Source organism: Carcharhinus amblyrhynchos, chromosome 11, assembly GCF_965287045.1.
Source record: "Carcharhinus amblyrhynchos chromosome 11, sCarAmb.v2.hapA, whole genome shotgun sequence".
NCBI lineage: Eukaryota > Metazoa > Chordata > Chondrichthyes > Carcharhiniformes > Carcharhinidae > Carcharhinus > Carcharhinus amblyrhynchos.
The window spans coordinates 79,277,718-79,303,351 of record NC_137334.1 but is presented as its reverse complement, the minus strand read 5'-3'; the positions used below and the strand labels follow the sequence as shown (position 1 = coordinate 79,303,351).

Genomic DNA, 25,634 nt, shown 5'->3' with positions numbered 1-25,634 from the left:
GTTCCACCAATCTTGGTGTCATCAGCAAATTTCAACACCCTACACTCGGTTCCCTCCTCCAGATCATATGGCGGAACAGAGTTGAGGGGCTGAGTGGTCTACTTCTAATTTGTAAATTCACATGCACATATGTTCATATCACATCATTCAATATCATATATAACTTCCTCTCTGGTAAATACCAAAGCACATAATGATTTAATATTGCTATCTACCCTTACCATTTGTGTTACTATAATGTCTATCCCTTAATCATGCCATTGCTATCCCAGCCTTCCTTTTTTTGATGTGCTTGTAAAGTATTTTATATAGTGTTTTGGTTTTTTGACAATTTAACATCATAATTTCTCTTTGCCTTCCTCATGTTCTTTTTACTTCTTTCCTAATCTCTTTTTTTCCTCACTGCTCTCCATATACTCAATAAATGCCTCTGTCCTAATCTTCAGTTATCCACTTCTTTAATTTAGCTTTGCTAGCTTTGGCACTTTTTCAGCCGAGCTTTTATTCCTCAAACAAAACCATATACTTTTGGAATTTTGATCTAATTATTTAAACGTTTCCTATTGTATTTCTGTGGTCATCAATTATCTATCTCAGCTTATTCATTCCCCACACTTCTACCATTGACTTTCGCTGGAAGTTTACCACCCGTCTGCCATGGAATTGGAGTGGGTGAGGGGCAGACAATGGAAATATCCACTGATCTCGGGTGGAATTTTCCGGTCTTGCTCAAGCAAATCCTGCATTATGTTTAAGTTTAAAACCCTAGTAGCAGATATAACTACATCATCCTTAAACTAATCATAGTATCACCAATCTTCTCCAGATGATCCTTTATTACCAGATGACAGTGTCATTTAAAAAAAAAAGCCTGTTTTCCTGTTGGCTCCTAGATATTTTATTCTAGAAAATTGTCTTGAATGTATTTTCTAAATACACCCTCTAAGCTACTCTTGTCAATTTTGTTTCTCCACATTTTATGAGGATTAAATTCCCCACTGGTTATTGCATTACTCTTACACGCTCCTTTACAGCAATATGCTTTCAATAGCGTCCTGTGGTTTCATTCCTCCCAGACCTGCAAAAGGTCTATGCTGTACCGTGCAGCTGAAGTGAAATTTCAGCCATGATCTTACTGAATGTGGAGAAAGCCAGAGGGGCCCCAGACCCACTGTTATTCCTAGTTGTCATGTTGTTATAATACTCCTGTGAAGTACCTTAGGATGTTTTAAGGATCATTAATAATGCAAGTAGTAGTTGAGAACTAATGAGTAGACAAACATTAGCACTCACCCTTGCCTCGGTTAAGGTTGGTGTTTGTGAGGTTTACAATCGCGTCCGTCTGTTCTTCTGTGATGTCACCTTGCACAGCTATCACCTTTACTTTGCCAATCTTTATTTCTATGGAGTTCGCTAGCTGAAAATAAAGATGTTGAGCATTAAGAATTTTAGGATTCTTTTCTCTCTTTCCATATGCACTTTGTTCTGGCCAAGGGACTAAGCATTCAGTCTGTTCCTGGGTTTCCACTCATAGAAGCACACAACTCAATTTTAACTCACTGATAACAAAGTGAACAACTGCTCCATCAGGAGGTGGTGGATCTAAATGGCTAGGCCTCATTAACTTCCTGACCAATATCACATGGCATGATGTTGTCACTGAGGGTCCCAAGGGAACTATTGCTGTCACAAGGAATAACCACTATGAAAGGAAATAAGGATGGGGAGAGTCAAAGTTTACTTTAAGACTTAGAGAAACACTTATCTTCTTCACCTACGATATAATTGGAAAATCTGTTAAAAATATAAGTTGCTAGCGCTCTTTCTGGCCCGGGCTCCTGTTCCCAGATGCTTTGGCTGATGTTGCTGAAGAAGCCATCAGTTCTTTTCCATTCAAGCCCAAGCTTGAAATAGGAGGTTGTGACTAAATGACCCATCTGGGCTGGGGCAGGTAGTCTTGCCAATTAAGTCTTTCCTGCCTGGGGCAGGAAAGGAATGTGTAAGTTTCCCAAATTTCATTTTAAAATGGCTCTCTGCCCGGTTCCATTATAGTGCTGTAAAATGGTGTGGCCCCTCCTACCTGTTGTGATTTTCGTTGGAAGACATCAAGAAAAACATCGTACACTTTACGTTCAAAGGCAACAATGTAAATGTGTCCAATAATTGATGGTTTGTTTTGTGATAAATGATTTCCAAATCCAGTCAACATGCTTTCAATGGTGTCCTGTGGTTTCATTCCACCCACACCTGCAAAAGGAGATTAAAATGAAACCAGGTGAGGATCTAGTTCACTGTTAGAAATTTCTTTGCTCAAATTACTGAGCAGGATTTTACGGCCTCACTCGGCCTGAAAACGTAAAATCCCACCTGAGGTCAACAGACCTTCCAATTGCCCACCCCTTGCCCGCTCCGATTCTCATATTGGGTGGGGTGGTAAAATTCCAGCCATTAACTTGTATTGCCAGTATCACATTCAACCAGATACTAAATTGGAAGCTTATTTGTTCATTTATTATTGTGATTTGCAAACTGTTGCATTTGAGTTTTTAACTAACTGTACTGTAACATAACTAACTGTAGTCATAATTTACTGATTTAATCTATATATGAACCTAGGGTCACTTGTCAAACTGTGTCCTCAATGATACTTATATTTATGACTTTGTGTGGGATGTGTCGCCCTGCTAACAAGTTGTAATGACTTCAGTCAGGCCATTGAGGTTGGCCTATTGGAGTATGAACTCCCTGAATAAGGAGTCCAACAAAAGATGTCCCTGGTTAAGGAGTCAATTGATGGGCCAATCAGGGAGTCTATTCCTTGTATTTAACCAGGAGCGTCAGTTCCTCTGGCTCTTGTGAAGGCAGGCTGCTGATGGATAGCACTCTGTGTACTACTGTTGGAATTGTGAATAAAGGGATTTTGGTGAAGGGACTTCAGCCTCTGCAGACTGATTACACAAGTCAAGATAGAGTCTACTAGCGGGATTACAAATGCTCAAGGGGTCAGGAGCTCAAGAGGGTGCAATTTCAAAATTGCAGTCTTCTCTGGATTCTGAATCCTCTGATACAGTTAGAAATTGCTGGCAGGAATGGGGATGGGTTCAGGGAACCAGCCTGCCACCAATTAATGGTTCATTAAGTTCCTTTTGAAGCTTGTTAAAGGGCTGGAGCATTCTGGAGTGTGATTTTGGCAAACTCGAACAATCTGATTTGTGTCAGTTAACAGGTGTCAGCTTCACCCCAAGCCCAAAGACAAGTGCCTCTAGTGTCAGTGAAAATTATTGAGCCTTTGGGTAATCTGTGCTAAAATGGGACTTATCTGTCCCTGTTGCCCTCATTACCAATCATTTATCTGCTGCGGTCTTCTGATATGATGCTTATTCTCTTCTGTAAGTTAGTCGCAGGATCTAATATGACTGATGTCTGCCTTTGCAACTGGGAGCAAACAGGCATCTCCCTTTTCCTGGAATCCTCAGTGCTGAGCTTGCTTCCTGCCAAGCTCAGGAAGCAACTTACATTGCATTTACATTGACAAATAGTTTTGCATGAGTGACGCAGGGGCAGGGAGAATCTGGTCTCAAACAGGCTAGGCATATTTAGATACTAATAGAAAAATGCTAATACGGTCTCTGCCCTCACTGGGCAGGAACCAGATGATGCCTGGGTGCAGTGGTTAGGAGGATTCCAATGGGGTTTCATGCCAGTGTTGAACACAGTAAACCTCTCATCTATGATTCACCGACCCCACACTATCCTAACGCGATTTGCACCGTGCGTGACACAGCCTACGACTCTATGAGATGAAAATCCTGCTACTCCAACAGCAGTTACCTGTTCCTAAGGCAGGGAATGATACTGAGGTAATGTGATTTTTTTCACATTCCTGCAATACTTTTTGTACTGAGGCTGTTATCAGAGCAGGATTAGTCTGACCGACCATATGAATGATGTAATCACAGGAGAGGTTCCCACTTCCGGTAACTACAACACCATCACTAGGCTGAGAACCTAAAGAGATGAGAGACGTATGGTTAAATAAAAGTTACATTTATTTTCTCTCCCTATGAAATTTTAATAACATAGATGCATTCATGCTTGGAAAATAATTATTATACTTTTAGCTTTACTTTAAGTATATAAAAACACAGCTGATTATAAACAAATGAAGTCACCAAACAGATCCAAATGCCAGGTTTAATTAAGGCTTATATATGGTGACACCACTGTATATGGAGCCCATACTGGTATAAATGACTGGGATTGATTTGACGCACATTACTTGCATGAAACTACCCCCCATTTACTGCATATTGCTGAATAAATCGCCCAGCTTTTATCCAGGTTCAGTCATGACTTATGGGCATTAGAAACAAGACTCGCATTTACATCACAATTTTAATAGTCCAGGATGTCCCAAAGGCAGTATTCTCACATCTACATTTATAACGTCAAATCTGGCCCATAGGCAAGAGCCACAAGTGATTTCATTGGTCAGAATTCCTATTTAATTCCAGCAAGACTGGGCAGGATTAAGAAACCTCCCCTGCTGCCCCCGCCCCCCCCCAATCTACCTTCCCGCAAAAGCTGTTTTGAAAGACATGCCTGCAAAAAAAAAGCTTTCAAAGGAATACATCTCACTGGTTTTCTATTTATCACTTTCATGACTGATTCAAAGCTGCTCTTCTATATGAATGAATAATAAATCTCAAAAATTCACAGAACGCCTACAATTCAGAAGGAGGCCATTCAGCCCATCAAATCTGCACCAACTCCCTGACAGAGAATCTGTCCATCTAACCAGGGTCTTTCCCCCACCCCATCCTCGTAACCCCACACACATTTATCATGGCTAATCCATCTAACCTACACATCTTAGGAACCAGTGGGCAATTTAGTCTGGCCAATCCACCTAACCTGCACATCTCTGAACTGTTAAAATGTTATCACTGTAAATGACTCGACCTATGGTGCAATTGCCTGGTAGTTTAATGTCCTATGAAAGGAGACTGTAGGACTGAAGTTAACCATCATTTGAAATGATGAGCGCACAGTGCAAATCACCCAGAAGCAAGAAATGAGCTCCTTGTGCTGTTGAACCATGCTATCCCAGTTTAACTTGTGCATTAGATATTGCTACAGTTCATGGGAATCTGAAACTTAACGACGGAAGCTGATTACTTTAATTGGGAATGAAAAAGCATTAATTGTTATAGATTTTCAGAGTATATTGCGATATTTCTTGAACACTGGGAGCAGCCAGAAGACAGCAATGGGAATAGTGGTCATTCCTGATAAAGTCCCACATCTTCGTGGATTATTCTCAATCTGCTTTAACTGGAATTAAATGCTTGGTAGCAAATGAAAACAAAATTCCTGAAACACCCAGCTGGTCAGGCAGCTTTTGTGCAGAGTCAGTTTGCATTCAGATTCTGAATCATGAACTTTAGTTTAATTCTCTATAGATGCTGCCTAAATTGCTCAATAACTGGTTTCAGTGATCCAAGTGTGAATCTTAGCTCCTGACGAAATCTGTGACTAATTCTATCTTGTTGGAGCACTCCAACCATCATTAGGTTCTCAAGACCAATGCCAGAGGATAAAACACAGCTCACCCTGCCTTCAATTAGATTTGTAACAGTAAAAATTGTAATCATTGGAGATTGTTGATATAAATTAATATGTCTCAAAACCATTCAAGTCTCCAATCCTCTGGAGCTTTTTTTTAATATAATGCACATCTATACATATATATATATATATCTGTAACTTGCCCAACTTCTTGCACTCATCTGTGACAGTGCTGCCAGCTGCTGTAAATATTGCCCCAGAGACACCTAAAAAACAATCACACAACAAAAATTCATTTCTAATTATAACAAGTAACTTTGGACAAGTTTTCTGCTTGATATCCAGCGTCAAATCTCACAACATGCAACCTTTTCACTTTCGCTTTTATTGAATGTGTTGTTGCTGCAAATAAATAAAAGTAAGACATTGGAATGATTTAACCTGGAAGTTCCACTGAGCTTCCAATTTTAACCTGAGGAAAGGTGGGGTCTTTCCCCAAAACATAGGAACTTTCCCAAAATGTGCAATAGAAAATTGAAGGAGTCATCTCCAGGACACATAAGAATGTGCTGTCATCCAGCTCATGGTGGTATCATCTCAGCCACAATGGATATGCTACATAGTAAGACAATGGTGAAGTGGCAAGATCACTGGACTAGTAATCCAGAGGCTGAGGCTAATGCTCTGGGGACACGGGTTCAAACACCAACAAATTCAAATAATAAAATCTGAAATTGAAAGCTAGTTGCACAAATGGTGGCCATGAAACTGCCATTGATTGTTATAGAAACTGATCTGGTTCACTAATGTCCTTCAGGGAAGGAAATCTACCATCCTTACCCAGTCTGGCCTACATGTGACTCCAGACCCGCAGCAATGTGGTTGACTCTGAAATGTTCAAGTGAGACTTTCAATTAGGGATGAGCAACAAATGCTGGCCTTGCCAGCTACGCCAACATCCCATGAAATAATTCTAAAAATCCTGAAATCATGAAAAATGTTGTAAAAAGAATAATAGAGATAAATCTTAAGAGCAAAAGTAAATGTAACAAATAGCTGGAGAGAACCTTTCATCAACTCCATATTAGCCAAAATTCTGATCAGAAATCTCTATATTTTTGTCCTATTTAAGTAAAATGTTCCATCACTCCAACCTTCCTCTCTATTTAATTTCTAAATCTTGATAATTTCATAAGTGCAGCTGCAGTAATTGCCAAAATAACTCTGTTAACATTCCAGGGAAGGGCCATCCATCTTAACTTAAAGAACAAATGCAACCATTAGTAACAGTTTCATACTGACAGCCACAGATTCTAGTGAAAAATAATATCTTTCTCATCGAATGTAGACAAGAGGATATCTGGCAATGGTTAAAAAAATTATGACCTATTCATTCCTAGTTAACAAGAAGCACTTTGCTGTTTATGAGAAGATCCCTCTAACTTTATTCCTAATTCTTTCACTGCTTGGGTTCAATGCCCCACAATACACATTTTAATGATATACACTCTGCCTCCTTGTGATCAATGTCAAGCTGAGGTTTCAAATATTTCAATGTCAGGAGTATAAAAAGAAACAGCTCTTATAGATTCAAATTAGAACATTACCCCATAGACAACTTTCAAAGTTGAAATACCAGTTTGCCAATTTCCCTTTCCTTTCTTTAAAAATTCCTTCAGATCCCATTTTGCTTAATGGAAGTGTTAAGTTCCATATGTGTTTGGATATTTCTTAACTGCCAAAATTCACCAAATCGACTTCATTACTTTAGGAACTTTCAAGCGGTTATTGGATAGGCACATGGAGCACACCAGAATGATAGGGAGGGGATAGCTTGATCTTGGGATTGGACATAGCTCGGCACAACATTGAGGGCTGAAGGGCCTGTGTACTGTGCTGTAATGTTCTATGTTCTATGTTCTACAGGACTGAATGTGTTATTCAAACGTTCAAAGATTTTACCCATTGAAATTTGAAGGACTAAGGGGTTAAATTCAAACAAAAGGTAACTTACCGGAATTAAGATCCAGTGTTGTATTTGTGGAATTCACTATTCCTTTCACACTTTCCAAGGTTATGTCTCCTTGTTTCACCTCCACAAGAACTTCATGGATTCTCAGTTGTGTAGGCAACAATCCTCCCTTTAGAGCTGGAGAGGGACACAGAGATTTGCTCTCACTTAGCATCATAAACACTGTCAGTTCATATCAGGAACTGCTAAACATATTATCACCCTCAGTCCATCAAATGCTAAAATCTCTTTCAAAGTACTGCCATACACTAGAACAGGGTGACGATTAGATTTCCCTGTTACATCAAGAAATCAATTTGACTGGTTATTCAATCCAAACTGTTGGGGTGCAGAATTTGGGTTGAGAATTATTGCCTACTTCAGTTACTTAGTAAAGTGAATACAATTTATAATATTGTGAAAAATGTAGGGTGGTCTGCAGCGTTCCTATTCTGTTGAGTAGTGCATGTCCATTACTGAGGCGGGACATTCAGTAAAATTACCAGCATTACAGATTACTAGGACTGTGCTTTTATTGTACTCATGTTCTTTAGTTACTTACTTAAGTGAATACAATTTATAGCACTCTTGTTAAAAATGTAGGCTGGACCTTACCCGCTGCTTGGATTCTCCGGTCCTGCTACAGTGAATGGAGTTTTGGCTGAGCACCAGATTCTCCATTCTCACTGCAAGAGGTGGCAGGGTGAACAAGATTGGAGAACCCCGGATGTAGCAGGGACTGCAGCATCCTTATTTTCTTGATTAGTGCATGTCCATTTTTGAAGAAGGACATTCAGTAACAGAAATATACATTGGAAATTTTCAGTGAGCATATATGTGTTTATACAATTCATGAAATATGCCTTTTTATCCTTTCATGGGTCATGGGCATCATTGACTGACCCTAATTGCCCTTGAGAAGGTGATAATAAGTCACCTTCTTCAATCGCTGCAGTCCATGTGGTACAGGTACACCAACAGTGTGGTTAGGAAAATATAAAGTTAAGTATGAAGTTTATGTTTGACCACTTTACAAAGTTACCTCAGAATCCAGGTACAGATGAATTGTGAGAGTGAAGAATTTTACAGGGAAGAGTGGAAGTGACCATTACCTGTTTGAGTGTAACTCTGTTGTGTTGTCTGTGCCGCTCCCTAAAATGTTCAAATTTGAAGAGAAGAAAGAGCTAATTTAAGTTAATTTCTTGGATGAATTAAAAAAATAGAAATCTTTAACTCACTCTGCTCTACTATATTGAGTAAATTCAGCATTTCAATAACTAAGTTTTGAGACGCCAATAATTCCAAAACCGTAACAGTTTCAGAGTGACTGAAATCTGTTTTGAATTAACAAACAATTTCTTGAGATAAAAAAGTGACTGGAACAGATTTGCACTCTCATTACCTCACTGTGACAAATGTTAATTTTATCAAACCTTTGAATTATTTCACTTCAGTATGAAATCAAAAACATTACACACTAAATTAGAATTGGTGCTTTCCATTGTCCAAATATTCTTTGCTTGGATTTTGCTCTTTAAGCAATCAGCAACACACATGATACCTTAAATAAAATTTGTATTCCTGGTAAGTAGGTTAGAAATTATTAGGCTTGGCATGCTATTGGTTTTATTTTGAGAATATTTATCACTCCACTCATGCTTCAGACTATCTGCCAGATTGGCCCTGATGCTTAATTCATGTTTTAGGCTGCCTCACAGCACCATGGACCCGGGTTCGATTCCCAGCATAGGTCACTGTCTGGGCGGAATCTGCACATTCTCCCCATGTCTGTGTGGGTTTTCACTGGGCGCTCTGGTTTCTTTCCACAGTCCAAAGATGTTTGGGTTCAGCGGATTGGCCTTGCTAAATTGCCGCTTAGTGTCAGGGGGACTAGCTAGTGTAAATACATGGGGTTGTGGGGATAGGGCCTGGATGGGATTATGGTTGGTGCAGACTCAATGGGCTGAATGGCCTCCTTCTGCACTGCAGGATTCATTGATTCTAGGAAATTGTGGACACTTTTCCTGAGGACTAAGGTCTGCTCGAGCCTGCAGAATAGCTTACAGGCGCCATAACAATGTTGGCACGGAAGAAGAGTAATGCAGTAATATTGGAGGACTTCCACTTTCATATTGACTGGGCAAATCGACTGTCAACAGTAGCTTTGGGATCAAGATCATAGGATGCTTTGAGATGGTTTCTAGAACAATATGTTGTGAACCATCCAGAGAACAGGCTAGAATTGTGTAATGAGATAGGGTTAATTGATAATCTTAGAGCAAAGAGTCCACTGGGGAACTTTTGATAGCATGATAAGTGGTTAAGTCAGAAGGTAGGACCAGGATTTCGGCAGGATCTGCTACAGGAGATTCAGCGCCTGAACCAGAAATCCAATGGCTGGACTGGGCAATCTGATGGGGCTTGAAAATCCTGCCCTGATTTGTGAGGGATGAGTTTGATGAGGTGGGTATAATGATGTGGCAGTGAAGAAATATAGCAACAAATCATTCAAAATTCTCAATCCATTTCCATTCCCCTGAAGAATAAAAAACTGAGAAAGTTGCAAAGCTGCAGCTAGCTACAGAAATTAAATAGAGATTCAGAGGAGCACATAAAGTTGCCAAAAAGAGGAGAGAGACTGAGTGGGATTTAAAAATCAGCAAAGATGACAAAGAAATTTATAAAGATTTTGAGATTAATCTAGCAAGAAATATAAAAGCAGATAATAAAAGCTTCTACAAGTAAATGCCAAAGAAGAAAACACAAGTCCCTTCAAGGGAGAGACAGAAGAAATTACAACGGGGGAGAAGGAATGGAAGAGATGTTAAATAAGTATTGTGTATATGAGAAGGCACAAATATACTGCAAGTAAGGAGCAAAGGGTCTAATGAAAATGAACTTAAGGTAATTAATATTATTAAAGAAAAATTATTAGAGAAAATTAATGAGATAAAAAGGTGACAAATGTACCAGATCTGATGGGGCTTCTTATAAAAGAGGTGGCTGCAGAGATAATGAAGGTATAGGTTTTGATATTCCAGTATTTCCTACATTCTGTGGATTGGAAGGTAACAAATGTAAACCATGTGTTCAAGAAAGGAAGGGAAAATACAATGGCCACCTCACCCACCATGGAATTGGAGTAGTCGAGGGTCAGATGACAGAAATCTCTGTTGATCTCAGGCAGGAATTTCCGGTCTTGCCTGAGTGAAGCCGTAAAATCCTGCCCAATTAGTCCAACATCAATAGTAGGGAAAGTGTGAGAATGTATTGTTAAGCACATGGTAACAGGGCACTTATAAGAACATAAGAACATAAGAAATAGGAGCAGGAGTAGGCCATCTAGCCCTTCGAGCCTGCCCCGCCATTCAATAAGATCATGGCTGATCTGTCGTGGCTCAGTTCCACTTTCCCGCCCTCTCCCCATAACCCTTAATCCCCTCGCTTATCAAAAACCCATCAACCTGCTTCTTAAAAATATTTAGCGAGGCAGCCTCCACCACTTCAACGGGCAGAGAATTCCAGAGATTCACCACCCTTTGAGTGAAGAAGTTCCTCCTCAACTCCGTTGCAAACCGCCCCCCCCCTTTATCTTGAGGCTGCGCCCCCTAGTCCTACTGTCCTTTCTGAGCAGGAAGAGTCTCTCCACCTTTATCCTATCCATCCCATTCATCATCTTATATGTCTCAATGAGATCTCCCCTCATTCTTCTAAACTCTAACGAGTACAAGCCTAGTTTATTCAGCCTCTCCTCATAGTTCAACCCCCTCAGCTCTGGCATCAGCCTAGTAAACCTCCTCTGCACTCCCTCCAAGGCCAAAATATCCTTGCGTAAGTACGGCGACCAAAACTGCACACAGTACTCCAGCTGCGGCCTTACCAGTGCCCTATACAGCTGCAGCAAGACCTCCCTACTTTTATATTCCACCCCCCTCGCTATGAAGGCCAGCATCCAATTAGCCTTCCTGACCACCTGCTGCACCTGCAGGCTGGGTTTTTGCGACTCATGCACAAGGACCCCGAGGTCCCTCTGCACCGTCGCCTGCTGCAGTTTTTCGCCACGTAAGTAATAGTCCTTTCTACCATTATTCCTACCAAAGTGGACCACCTCACACTTGCCAACATTAAATTCCATTTGCCAGTTCCTGGCCTATGTGCCCAGCCTATCTAGATCCTTCTGCAGACTCTCCACACCCTCTGCGCAATTTGCCGTTCCACCAATCTTGGTGTCATCAGCAAATTTTAACACCCTACACTCGGTTCCCTCCTCCAGATTATCTATATAAATGGTAAATAGCTGAGGCCCCAGCACCGACCCCTGGGGCACTCCACTAGTCACCAACCGCCAATCCGAATAGCACCCATTGACCCCCACGCTCTGCCTCCTATTTGACAGCCAATCCTCTATCCACGCTAACACCCTACCCCCAAATCCATGCCCCCTTACCTTCTGCAATAACCTCTTGTGAGGTACCTTGTCAAACGCCTTCTGAAAATCAAGAAAGACCACATCCACCGGCTCTCCTCTATCCACCGCCCTAGACACATCCTCATAGAACTCCAATAAATTTGTCAGACATGACTTCCCCTTAACGAAACCATGCTGCGTCTGCTCTATCAAGCAATTCCCCTCAAGATGCCTCGCTATTTCCTCCTTGATGACAGATTCTAACATTTTACCTACAACAGACGTTAAACTAACTGGCCTATAATTCCCTGCCTTTTGCCTGCCACCCTTCTTAAACAACGGCGTAACATTAGCCATTTTCCAATCTTCCGGCACTTCCCTGGAATCCAGCGACGTTTGGAAAATAACCACCAAGGCATCCACTATCACCTCCGCCATTTCTTTCAGAACCCTTGGATGCATTCCATCCGGTCCTGGGGACTTGTCCACAATCAGTCCCTCCAGTCTGTTGAGCACCGCCTCTCTAGTAACAATAATATCATCGAGACCCTCCTGTCCTACCATCTTTCCATCGCTAACACCCGGCAAATTATTCACGTCCTCCTCCGTGAAGACCGAAACAAAAAAGTTATTCAAGGCCTCAGTCATTTCCCCATCCCCTACCACTAAGTCCCCCCTCTCATCCTCTAAGGGTCCAACGTTCACCCTAGCCAGCCTCTTCCTTTTTATATATTTATAAAAACTCTTGCTATCCTTTTTTATATTAAGTGCTAGCCCAGATTCATAGTTTATCCTACCCTTCTTTATCAACTTCTTTGTCAATCTTTGTTGACTTTTAAACCTCTCCCAATCCTCTTCTTGCCCACTACTCTTAGCTACTCTAAACGGCTCCGCTTTTAATTTAACACTGTCCTTCAACTCCTTCGTTATCCACTTGGCGAACCATAATATGAGAAAGCAGACTCAACAGGGCTCATAAAAGGGAAATCAGGTCTGGAATTTCTATTAGAATTTTTTGAGGGTGCAGTCAGCAGAGTGGATAAGGAGTATCTAGTGGATATTGTACAGGTGGATTTTCACAAAGCATTCAATAAAATACCTCACTGGAGGTTGTCTCACAACATTAGTTCTCGTGGGTTTTGGGATAACATGTTAGCATTCATTCAGGATTGGTTAATGGACAGAAAATAAACAGCACAAATAAATGAATCATTTTCCAGATGTCAGGATGATCTTACTGAATGATGTAGTGAATTCTCTGGACAATATACTCTGCTCCTGCTCCTAGTTCTTATGTCCTTAGACATTTTAGTGAGGTGGGATGGGCTATGTCAGCCTAATTTCTTCTCTCAACTCCAAAGGAATGCTCAAATAGACCTGTGCCTAGCAACCTGAGGGATAAAGGGCAAGAAGAACGAGCATGGCAGAGGGTAAATACTCCTGATTTATGCCACTGGACATCTCCAGAGGCCTTTGTCTGCTGTTTCTAGCAGGTGCTTATTAGACTTCTGCTGCAGTAGTTGGATTTCTACCCCTTGTTTCCAGGTGAAGGGCACTAACAAGGTTTGGGGCTGCTTTGAATCTTACTTCACTAAATTCAGAAAACTAGGTTGGTTCAAGTCACATTAACTTGAGTGCACTTTAGTGCACTGAATAGTGCCCAAATGTAAGAGGGAAAAGCAATCCTTCTCATGATTTGGGTTTAAGACAAAAATCTTACCTAGTCATACTGGAATAAATAATTCCTCAAAGAAGTGTAACCCCATCTGAATTATAGTGTCTCTTTACAAACATTGCATTTTAAGAAGGATATGTCAGTCTTTGAAGAAGTGCAGTACAGAATTACCAGAATGTTACATTCTGCTCTGGCTCCTGCTCTGACCAAAACCACAACAAACTACAAAGGGTTGTGAATGTAGCCCAATCCATCATGTAAAACAGCCTCCCACCCAATGACTCCATCTACACTTCCTGCTGCCTCAGAAAAGCAGCCAGCATAATCAAGGACACCAGTGCATCCCGGTGCATACTCTCTTCCACCTTTTTCCATGAGGAAAAAGATATAAAGATCTAAGGACATGTACCAACTGACTCAATAACAGTTTCTTCCCTACTGCCATCAGACTTTTGAGTGGAGCTAACATACATTAAGCTGATCTTTCTCTACAGCTTAGTTATGAGTGCAACACCATATTCTGCATCCTCTCTGGAGTCACAGGGTGAAGGCGGAAAAAAGCCACAAAGATGGGTATGTGGCATAAAAGTAGCTGTCGGGCACATAAGGGGTTAAAAGGCATTAAACCTGCACTGACTTCCAACACAGACACTGACTTTCAAACACAGACAATCACTTAAAATTTAAACCACAGGACAGACAGTTAATTGAATTAAAACAGGGAGCAGACGCTTCAGGAAGCCAGACACCTTAAAAGAGATAAAGATAGTCCTGGGATAATGGGGGTCTTTTAGGGAGATTAAGAACAGGAATGCATAAACACAAAGGAACCACGTACTACAAGAATAGAATAAAAATTAAGTCACTGATAGAGAGGAAATGTACCCACTCACGGAACAATGTGACATTGAAATGATAATGGCTGTACCTGTCCATAATAATGAGCTAAGAAATGTTGTGCCCATTTGACTATAACAATGTGATAATCGTATCCGGTCCACCTATTGTGTAAAGGGTATAAAGGTGGACCGCTTCTGTTGTTTCACTGAGAGAAGGTAGCTGTCCAGTAGTGCGAGGTGCTGGTGCCTTTTCTCCATGAAGCTTCGTTAAAATAAAACTGTATTGTTGTTCCTCCAGTCTGACCCCGAAGTGGTAATATTTTTCCCACAACACAGGTGGACAGAATCATGAAGAAGGCATTCAGCATGTTGATTTCATTAGTCAGAACACTGAATATAGGAGTAAGGATGCCTTGTTGAAGTTGTTCAAGACAAGTTGTACGGTACGGCCACACTTGCAATACTGTGTACAGTTCTGGACATCCTATTATAGAAAGGTTATTATTGAACTAGAAAAAGTGCAGAAAAGATTTACTAGGATGCTACCGGGACTTGATGGTTTGAATTATAAGGAGAGGCTGGATAGACTGAGACTTTTTTCTCGGGGCAAAGGGGGCTTAGGGGTGATCTTAGTGAGGTCTATAAAATAATGAGGGACATACTTCAGCTAGATACTCAATATATTTTCCCAAAGGTAGGGAAGTCTAAAATTAGAGGGCATAGGTTTAAGGTGAGAGGGAGAGATACAAAAGGGTCCAGAGGGTGGTGAGTGCCTGGAATGTGCTGCCAGAGGTAGTAGCAGAGGTGCATACAATCTTATCTTTTAAAAAGCGTTTAGACAGTTACATGGGTAAGATGGGTATAGAGGGATATGGGCCAAATGCAGGCAATTGGGACTACTTAGGACTTAAGAAAGGGTGGCATGGACAAGTTAGGCTGAAGGGCCTGTTTCCATGCTGTAAATCTCTGATTCTATGACTCTATGACACTATGACTCTCTTTTCTGTCTCCCCTATGTACTCTATAAAGAGTATGTTTAGTCTCTATAGCATGCAAAAAAGAAAACTTTTCATTGTATCCCAATACATATCCTCTGTTCAAGAAAGGAAATAGGAATGACCCTGGTAATTATAGGCCGGTTAGTCTACTTCGGTGGTCGGTAAGTTAATGGAAAAGGTCCTGAGGGACAGGATTTATAACCATTGGGAAGGATGCAGCTTAATCCGGGATAGTGAGCACAGATTCATGAAGGGTAAGTCTTGCCTCACAAATTTAATTGAATTCTTTGAGGAGGTAACTCAGTGTGTCGATGAAGGTAGAGCAGTTTATGTTGTATACGTGGATTTTAGTAAGGCATTTGATAAGGTTCCCCATGGTAAGCTCATGAAGAAAGTAAGGAGGTGTGGGATAGAGGGAAATTTGGCCGATTGGATAAGTAACTGGCTTTCTGATAGAAGACAAAGGGTGATGGTGGATGGAAAATTTTCAGACTGGAGGCCAGTTACCAGCGATATACCACAGGAATCACTGCTGGGTCCTCTGCTATTTGTGATTTTTATCAATGACTTAGAGGAGGAGGCTGATCGGTGGGTTAGTAAATTTGCTGATGACACCAAGATTGGTGGAATAGTGGATGAGGTGGAAGGCTCTTGTAGGATGCATTGATAGGATGCAGAGCTGGGCCAAAAAATGGCAGTTGGAGTTTAACCCTGATAAGTGCGAGGTGATTCATTTTGGCAGGACAAATTTGAATGCGGATTACAGGGTCAATGCTAGGGTTCTGAGGAATGTGGAGGAACAAAGAGATCTTAGAGTTCATATCCACAGATCTCTGAATGTTGCCAATCAAGTGGATAGAGCCATGAAGAAGGCCTATAGTATGTTAGTGTTTATTAATAGGGGGTTTAAGAGCCATGGGGTTATGCTGCAACTGTGGAGGACCTTGGTGAGACCACATTTCGAATATTGTGTGCAGTTCTGGTCACTTCACTAAAAGAAGGATGTGGAAGCATTGGAGAGAGTGCAGAGGAGATTTACCAGGATGACGCCTGGTTTGCAGGGTAGGTCTTATGAGGAAAGGTTAAGGGAACTTAGACAAAGCTCAGCACAACATCGAGGGCCGAAGGGCCTGTACTATGCTGTATTGTTCTGTGTTCTATGTGACAATAATAAATCAAAATCAAATCAAAAAGATAAACAGTTAAGGAGCGATTTGACTGAAACGTTTAGGATATTGAAAGGAATTGACACGATAGGGAGTAAAAAAACTCTCTAGTCCGAGAATCTAGAAGAAGGACATGAAATTTCTATCAGAACCAGACAATTCAAGAGAAATGTTAGGAAAGGTGTCTTCATGTGAATGATTGTAGAAATGCAGAACCCTCTCCCATATCAAGTATCTGATGCAAACTCAGTTAGTAATTTTGAACCTGAGGTCAACAGATCTTTGCTAGCAAAGGGAGATAGAGTCAAGACAGGTGGATGAAGTTAGACGACAGGTAAGCCAAGATCTCACCAAATGGGACAGGCTCAAGAGACTGAATGTGTTACTCCTGTTTCTATGTTCCTGAAATAACCATATCGCATAGCTGAAATGTTAGGTTATTAGTTTTTATGTTGTAATATGTTCTACTCAAACAGAGAGCTAGTGAAAATGAATCCCTCCAGGATGCAAAGATTACCGTTGTGCTAGCACTGGAATTCAACTTCTTTGCATTAAAAGCATCAGCAAAACTGTCATAAACAAATGTCTCAAATGCAACAATGGAAATAGCTTTCATGTTGGACGATGTGATAGCCGAGAAATAATTCTCCATTCCGCTGAGGATTGCATTGATGGCAGTTGTGCAACTGATTTCACCTCTACCTGAATAAAATCCAAAAACACATTGGTAAATCTTGGAAAAATCAAAGCAAGGTAAAAACAAATCCAAGAATAAATTGACCGAGTGCTCATTTGGGGGAGAGGTACCTGTCCCAATGGCTGGGATTGCAACAGTAGTGATATTCCGCTTTTCACATTCCTCAAGGACCTTGTATACTGATGCTGTGATACCAGCTGCTGTTGTGGGTCCAACCATCTGCACTATATATTTACACTGAAGCTGGCCACCACTGGTGACCACGACACCATCAGTTGGCTGTTGACCTAGGAAAGAAATTCATCCTCATTAACCTGGAACTGCAGCATTGCCGAAAATACACTTATTATTTGCTCACATCCCAAAGTAGTTGATACAACACATTGGATGGGATTTTCCAACCACAGATGCCCCAAGACCAGAAATTCCTGCTCAAGCTCAACCAGGCCTTGTCAAATATCTTACTGAAATCCACACAGACATTATCCATTGCATCATCCTTATCAATCCTCCTTGCTAATTCCTCAAAAGATTTGCTGAAGTTATTAAGGTCTCATCTTCCCCTAATAAAACCATGCTGACTGTCCCTGATTGCCTCATGTCTTTCTAAGTGACAGTTCATCCTGTCTCTCAGAATTGTGTCCAATAATTTGCCCGCCACCAAAGTCAGACTGACCAGCCTTTAGGTTTCTGGCCTATCTCTCATGTTCTTTATAAATAATGGTACAAGGTTCGAGACCTCCAATTTTCTGGTACCTGTATCCAGTGAGGATTTGTAAATTATCCCCAGAGCATTCCTTATTTCCTCCTTGGCTCCCTTTCACAGCATGGGCTATAATCCATCTGACCCTGGTGATTTATCCATCTTTAAGGATGTCAGTCCCTCCAGTGCTCCTCTCCCACCATGCTTTATTGTATCTAATACTTCTCACTCTTCCTCTTTAACTGGAGTGTCTGAATTATCCTCTTCCTCGGTGAAGACAGAGCAAAAGAACTCATAGAGAACACTCTGACATCTTCTGCATCAACTTATAAGTTACCATGTACATCTCTTGATAAGACACTATCTTTTCCTTAGTGATTCTCTTGCTCTTAATGTGCTGGTAAAATATCTTAGGATTTTCTTTGATTTTACTTGCCAATATTTTTTCACATTCTCTCCTTATTTCCTGAATTCCTTTTTTACTTCACCCTATACTTTCTAAACTCCTCTAGGCTTTCTACAGTATCAAATCTTTTGTGACTGTCACAAGCTTCCTGTGTCTGCTTTATCTTGGCCTGTATGCTTCTGGATAGCCAGGTGCTGTAGTTATGGCAAGACCACTTTTTTCTTTGTAGGGACACATCTACACTGTGCCCGTAGAATCACGCCTTTGAATAACAAAATTCGCCTAGAGCGAATTTTTTTCTTTAGCTCTGATAGTAGCTGCCACCAGCAAGTTATTTTTAAGTACGGTGTTGCTTAACTTTTAGGACAGGCAAAATATGATATCAACTTCAACGGCATTCCATCTACCACACTACACAACTGAGAGAGAACCAAGACATTAGCTTTGAAATCCCAATGGAAGTTCTGCCCTCAGTGGTTATGCCAGAATATTATTAATCTTTTCCCAAGCCAGAGGCATTTGAATATTCAAAGTGGGCATTTGTGTTTGCAGTGGTGTTCCAAGGAGCCTTCATGGCTCCAGCATAATCTCAAAGCTATCCTCCGCAGCTAGGGAACTGACGCAAGTACAAAGATACCAAATTTTCAAGTAAATGCTCTCCGGTGATGTGAAGCCCCTTGGCCCGAGGACACTCACTGTCATTAACTCTGGCCAGTCCAAACTCAGCAGACCTGGGTGCCACTTGGTTAATCTGAGGGGGAGAAAAGCCCAGGATGACAACCCATTACTCAGGCAGTATCCCAAACTACTGTCAGGATGCTGGGGTAGAAATAACCTCCCAACTTTTCCCGTCTATTCAGTGCCATTCTTCTGAACGAGCTTCAGTGTTAAACGCCTTCACTTTGACAGTAACTAATATAAAGTTTTGATATTTGTCCAGTAATATAGATCCAACAAATTGGTACGTGCTTCACCACTTCTCTCATTTCCTTCAAAAGTTTCTGGTGAACTGATCTTTTCAACTTCAAGCTGCCCCTTTAATCTCTCTTGACCCTCTTCGGTGACTCCCACCCTCCCCTCCCCGATCGTTATGTACCGTGAGACTTGCTGTTAGACAATTGTAATTACTTTTTCAAACATACTTTCTAGAAAAACACAACTCTGATTGAGATTTACCAGTACCTAGGGCCTCGCACTCATCCTTAACAGAACTGCCAGCAGCTTTTAGTATGGCACCAGATACACCTACAGGTAAAATAAAAGAAACAGATATTCAGGGAGGAAAACAAGACCTTTGTTGTAGAAACCATAGAACCCCACAGTGCAGGAAAAGGCCCTTCAAGTCTGCATCGACCACAATCCCACCCAGGCCCTATCCCCATATCCCTACATATTTTACCCACTAATCCCTCCAACCTAAGCATCTCAGGACACTGAGGCAATTTTAGCACGGCCAATTAGCCTAACCCGCACATCTTTGGATTGTGGGAGGAAACCCTCGCAGACACGAGGAGAATGTGAAAACTCCACACAGACAGTGACCCCAAACCAGGAATCGAACCCAGGACCCTGGAGCTGTGAAGCAGCAGTGCTAACCACTGTGCTATCTTGCCGCCCAAATGTATGCTGAGACAGATTCATAAATCATACACTGCTTCTTTTTGTGAAATTTGGGTCAATGTTAAATTGGGATGTAAAATGGTCAGTGGTGTATTGACAGTCCATCACTGATTAACTTACCATGGGGGCTTGTGATGAGGTGGCTAAGCTGAGGCCTGAATGTTATTTGTGGACCTCAGATGAGCATCACTGCTTCTGCTGTCTTACAAGTGAAGTCAGCAAGAAGTAACACAACTTAGCTTCATGGGGGTTCCTCTGGCCCCAAATGTAACCTCATCCTCATGTGACAGCCTCACACACAAAAGCTTCCTCTTTTAAGGGTGGTAAGGTGGCACAATGGTTAGCATTGCTGCCTCACAGCGCCAGGGACCTCGGTAAGAATCCCAGCTTGGGTCAGAGTCTGTGTGGAGTTTGCATGTTCTCCCCGTGTCTGCATGGGTTTCTTCCAGGTGCTGCTGTTTCCATCAACAGTCCAAAGATGTGTGGGATAGGTTGGCTGGTTTTGTTAAATTGCCCCTTACCGTCAGGGGGACTAGCAGGGTAAATATGTGGGATTATGGGCATAAGGCCTGGGTGGGATTGTTATCAGTGCAAGCTCAAAATGCCAAATGGCCTCATTCAGTACTATTGGGGTTCTATGATTCTATTTCAGACCATTGGTTAAAATTACACAGAATGCCAGGTGGGCACTGTCAGGTGGACACTTCGAGATGGGCACTGGCCAGCCATGTCCTTGACCACCAGGGTGTTTCAATGGTTTCTAAGCCCCCGACCCTTCGCCATGGCCATTGTGCTTGGTTTCTGCCATTGGAGACCAGTCGTGATTCTGGCCGGTCACCTTGCCCGAAGTTGGAAGATCCTGGGAGCTGGAAGAATCTGGCATCAAACGAGCTGTGAATATTTAAATACTACTTTAAATATGCTAATTGGCCTCGTGTCCTTTCTGGATGTGATCCGGTTCATGCCAATAGTAAGGGAACGGGACGATTGCAAACTGTTTCGCGCTGGGCATGAAACCGATTTTTAGACCCACACATTACTCTTGGCACAATCTGCAACAAGCACAATGACATTGGAAAATCACCCCCATTCTCTCTTAAACTTACCAGAAGTCAAGTCCAATGTGATGTTGGTAGAATTTACTATGGCATCTGTGATTTCTTGGGTGATATCACCTTTCTTTAGTTTAATTGTTACGCCACCTATTAGTATCATTGGGTCTGTTGGTGCTGATTTCAACACTGCAGAGAGATCAAAGTTACTCTGAATCAAAATGATATATAGTTCATGTTATGTGGTTAAACTTTGGATATGAAATCTGAATGACAGTCAATTATATTTTATCTAGGATAGACATCATTTTTAAAAAAAATTAACATGTCTCATAGGTGCCGCCCTCATCTAAGTCTGGATTTTATGCGCCCCCACTGGCTGTGTTTTCAACTTGGGCAGGAGACATGTAAAATAGGACATGTGCCAACTATACCACCTTCCTGTCCACCCCGAGATCACTTTCATAACACAGTATTTAAACAAAATAGGAGCCAATTGTGTTTGTGAACACGCTATTCTTTTTTAAAATTCATTTCACGGGATGTGGGCATTGCTGGCATGGGCAGCATTTATTGTCCATCTCTAGTTGCCCATCAGAAGTTGGTGGTGAGCTGCCTTCTTGAACCTCTGCAGTCCCTGAGGTGTAGGTACAGGAGGAAGTTACAGGATCTTGACCCAGTGTCAATAAAGGAATGGCGATAAGTTTCCAAGTCACACTCTCATGGCAACGCAATATATTTTAGCCAAGTAAGGGGAGGTTAAAAAGGAATAAAAGACAGTTTTCCATTCTCTGCACAGAGTGTTGGCTGAGGTAAGGAAATCAACATGGAGCCCCCAGGCTGTACAGCCGCTTTTTCTGTCCAGATAATCGAGCACTCTGACACAGAACAAAAGTGAAGGTGTGGCCCCACCGTCACGCTGGCAAGGCAAGGCCGGAGAAAGCCAGCAGGGAATTCCGAGATTGGGGAATCTCTGATAGAAAAAACAGGAACCCCCGGCCTGCCGCATGAACATGGAAACCACCACCCTCTCCCATGCACATAGGAAACCCCCCACTGAACTCACAAGGGGAACCCTTCCCCACCCGCACCCAACCGATAAGGGGAACCGCCATCAGTGGAGTGCCAGAGGCACTTATTTGACAAAGAGTTGTCTGGGCTCAAAACGTCAGCTCTTTTCTCTCCTTACAGATGCTGCCAGAACTGCTGAGATTTTCCAGTGTTTTCTCTTTTGGTTTCAGGTTCCAGCACCCGCAGTAATTTGCTTTTATCCTGAGAATTATGTCAGTAGACAATACAGTTGGTACCCTGTGCATTTTGTTTAATTTGTTCATTCTAACATACCATTTTAAAATTGTACTCGTATTCTCTTACCTCGAGGCAAAGGTATTGGTGACCTGGGAGCTTGTTTCAGTTGTCTAATAACCTGAGCAGCAAAAAATAAATTGTTCAGGAGCAGACAGGTTTGAATATTTTACGAACAATGCTTTATTCCTGCAGCTTGTTGAATAGGTGCAGCCTATCTCAGATGCCAGTCTTCGGCCAGTTTGATTAATTCCACTGTCATGATAATGTGTTGTGTGGACGATTACTCTTTAATTTTATTGGCTGAACCTCTTGAAGAGGACTTTTCTCAAGTAAAGACACTGGCAGGAATTTTCCAACCATTCACGACAATAGGATTTTCCCATCCCGTTGGCTTGTTGCCAAAATCTCCATCTTCATTGTAATGGGAACGTGGCATGAACAGACAGTAGGATCACGCCCATTGACTTTAAAATGGTGGCAGAAGTCACCTGACCTACAAACTGACCAAGTTTGGAAGCTTCTGAACATGGAGGTGCCAGAACACATGGCTATAGGAGTTCCCCTGATGGATTTCATGACTTCCATAATATGGAGATGTCAGCATTGGACTGGGGTAAGCACAGTAAGAAATCTCACAACACCAGGTTAAATCCAATGGGTTTATTTGTTAGCACAAGCCACAAGCTTTTGGAGCGCTGCCCCTTCATCAGGTGAGTGGGAGTTCTGTTCACAAACAGGTATTTGGTAGCACAAGCAACAAGCTTGGTTGTGGCCTGTTTGTGAACAGAACTCCCACTCACCCGATGAAGGGGCAGCGTTCCAAAAGCTTGTGGCTTGTGTACCAAATAAACCTGTTGGACTTTAACCTGGTGTTCAGGGACTTCTTACTGGGATTTCATGACTGCCATTGTCTGAACTCTCTATAAACCATAAGGATAGTGGATCACTGGAGTTTCAACGACAGAAACCACCAGGATCAATGAAATACTAATGAATCTCATTGTGAAAGAAAGATGCTAATCATAGAATCTCCATGGTATAGAAGGAGGCCATTCAGCCTATCGAGCCTGTACTGGCCACAATTCCACCCAGACTCTATTCCCTTAACAGCATACATTTACCATGCTAATCCCCCACACACTAGGGTCAATTTAGCATGGCGAATCAACCTAACCCACACCTCTTTGGACAGTGGGAGGAAAACAGAGCACCCAAACTCATGCAGAAATGGGAAGAATGTGCCAACTTCATACAGACAGTGACTGAGGCCAGAATTGAACCTGGGTCCTTGGCACTGTGAGGCAGCAGTGCTAACCACTGTGCCATTGTGCCACCCCTATTTTTGTAAATCCCATTTTTCCCCTCTGGTTTCTTTGCTAATTACCTCTGCAAGCTTGCCAACCCCTCATACCCACTTTCCCTAATGTGCATCAATCTAATAATTGAACCTCCATCTGTTTCAATGGCATCTTAATTTTGACACTGTAAGAGCAAATTGTTTTCTTTAAATTAGGTCACCCAATTTCTTTAAATTGGAGAAACCTGGAGGGGCTAAATGGCTCAGTTCTGCTCCTAATTTTAATCTCTGTACAATTATATTTGTTGAGACATCTATGTCTCTGAACCCATTCCTCAGCCAATATTCCCCCATTTTCTTCCCCACTTCCCCCAGTAATAATCTCACCAGATTGCCATTCAATAAGATCATTCCTGAGTTGTTTGTATTTCAAATTCCACATTTATTTCCATTTACCCTGATAACCTTTGAATTCCCTTGCCTAACTAGAATCTAACTACCACCGCCTTTAAAATATTCAATGATCCCGCTTCTACCACCTTCTGAGTTCCAAAGTTGATGAATCCCCGAGAGAAAAGAATTTTCTTCATCGCTGATCTGAAGGGGCGATCCCTAATTTTAAATCAAAGCCCCTTCATTCTGGACTTACCTCACTGAGATTGCTCAAGATCTTGTATACTTCAGTCAAGTCACCCCTCACTTTTCTAAACTCCAGGGGAAATAAGCCCTGTCTGTACAACCTTTCCTCAGAAGACAACCTGCTGATTCCAGGTATCAATCTAGTAAACCTCCTCTCCAACATTTATAGCCTTCCTGAATGGGGCTAGATTTTACAAGGGCCTGGAGGGGTTGTTGGAAGTTCGGGGAGGTGGCAGGGAGGGGGGGAGCGTTCCTGAGTGTATTGCTCATCCCACTGACTAAACTATTGGTCAGAATCAGACCAATTAAAAAAAAAGGTCCACCCCGCAGAAATAGCATACTCCATGTTGCAATATAGCTCAATCTGATTAGCCAGCAGCTCATGCAGTCTCTGCAACAGTAGAGTTCAGTAGTGGGTGTTGCCATTGCCGGGACATCGGCAGGCCCAGGACGAGGGTGCCTGTGTATCCCGGTCTCAGCTGAATGAGCGATATTGGTGGGAAGGGATTATTGCTGGGGAAAGGGTGAACAATACACTTACCATGTCTCCTACTGCTACCACCCCACCCAACCCCCAGCAAAATCCAGCCCCAGGTAGACCTGTTGGTATTCTTCAGCCATTTTAGGCATCACTTGCACCTTTTCAATACCCCTATAAATATAGGGACATGAGTGTCTAAGCCTACTCACTTATAAACATGTAACAAAAGCTCATCTGACTTTCAGTCCAGTGTAATAGCTAGCCAGACTGATACGTTGCAGCCAATTGATTGTGTGCACTTACAGTTTTTGGGAGCCTTGATGAACTCTGATCTTCTTCCTTGGTTTTAATTAACAACAAACACCCATGTCCTTTAGCCATGACTTCCAGGATGCCCTTGTGCTTGGACAGAATTGTAGCCTCTCCTGGTTTATTGTAAGTGTAGGTTACTGATTGAATCATTAATAACTTATTTTCAATAGCAGAAACTGCCTCCTTTATATGCTCTGCTGCTCCAGATATTTTTAAACCTGTTGGATCTGTCCTGATATATGATAGGGTGACTTCTTTGTTCTTGATTTCAGACAGTTCTGTGAGGCTCGAGAAACTTTCCATATAGTCCACCTGCATCAATGTGGCAGGAATGAGTTGTGTGATCGCCATCTTATTATCACGATAACTAGTCATTATTTTTGCAGCATCAGAAACAATGTCTGAATATCCTATGATTATTATGGCAGCTTGATTTTTCTCCTCTATGACTCTG

General features: G+C 41.9%; 1 protein-coding gene across 1 annotated transcript in view; it reads right to left on the bottom strand.

Moving 5' to 3' along the window:
* Positions 1 to 25,634, bottom strand: part of LOC145350217 (protein mono-ADP-ribosyltransferase PARP14-like) — a 44,254-nt gene extending 18,620 nt beyond the window's left edge. Inside the window, exons 1-12 of the mRNA XM_080199279.1 lie at positions 25,172 to 25,634; positions 22,518 to 22,569; positions 21,198 to 21,332; positions 19,654 to 19,716; positions 17,473 to 17,649; positions 17,183 to 17,367; positions 8,692 to 8,731; positions 7,583 to 7,717; positions 5,772 to 5,834; positions 3,832 to 4,008; positions 2,081 to 2,247; positions 1,294 to 1,417 (exon numbers count right to left, since the gene is read on the bottom strand). Coding sequence (XP_080055405.1) covers positions 1,294 to 1,417; positions 2,081 to 2,247; positions 3,832 to 4,008; positions 5,772 to 5,834; positions 7,583 to 7,717; positions 8,692 to 8,731; positions 17,183 to 17,367; positions 17,473 to 17,649; positions 19,654 to 19,716; positions 21,198 to 21,332; positions 22,518 to 22,569; positions 25,172 to 25,555 — 1,702 coding nt within the window. The 5' untranslated portion in view covers positions 25,556 to 25,634. The remainder of the gene's footprint in view (positions 1 to 1,293; positions 1,418 to 2,080; positions 2,248 to 3,831; positions 4,009 to 5,771; positions 5,835 to 7,582; positions 7,718 to 8,691; positions 8,732 to 17,182; positions 17,368 to 17,472; positions 17,650 to 19,653; positions 19,717 to 21,197; positions 21,333 to 22,517; positions 22,570 to 25,171) is intronic.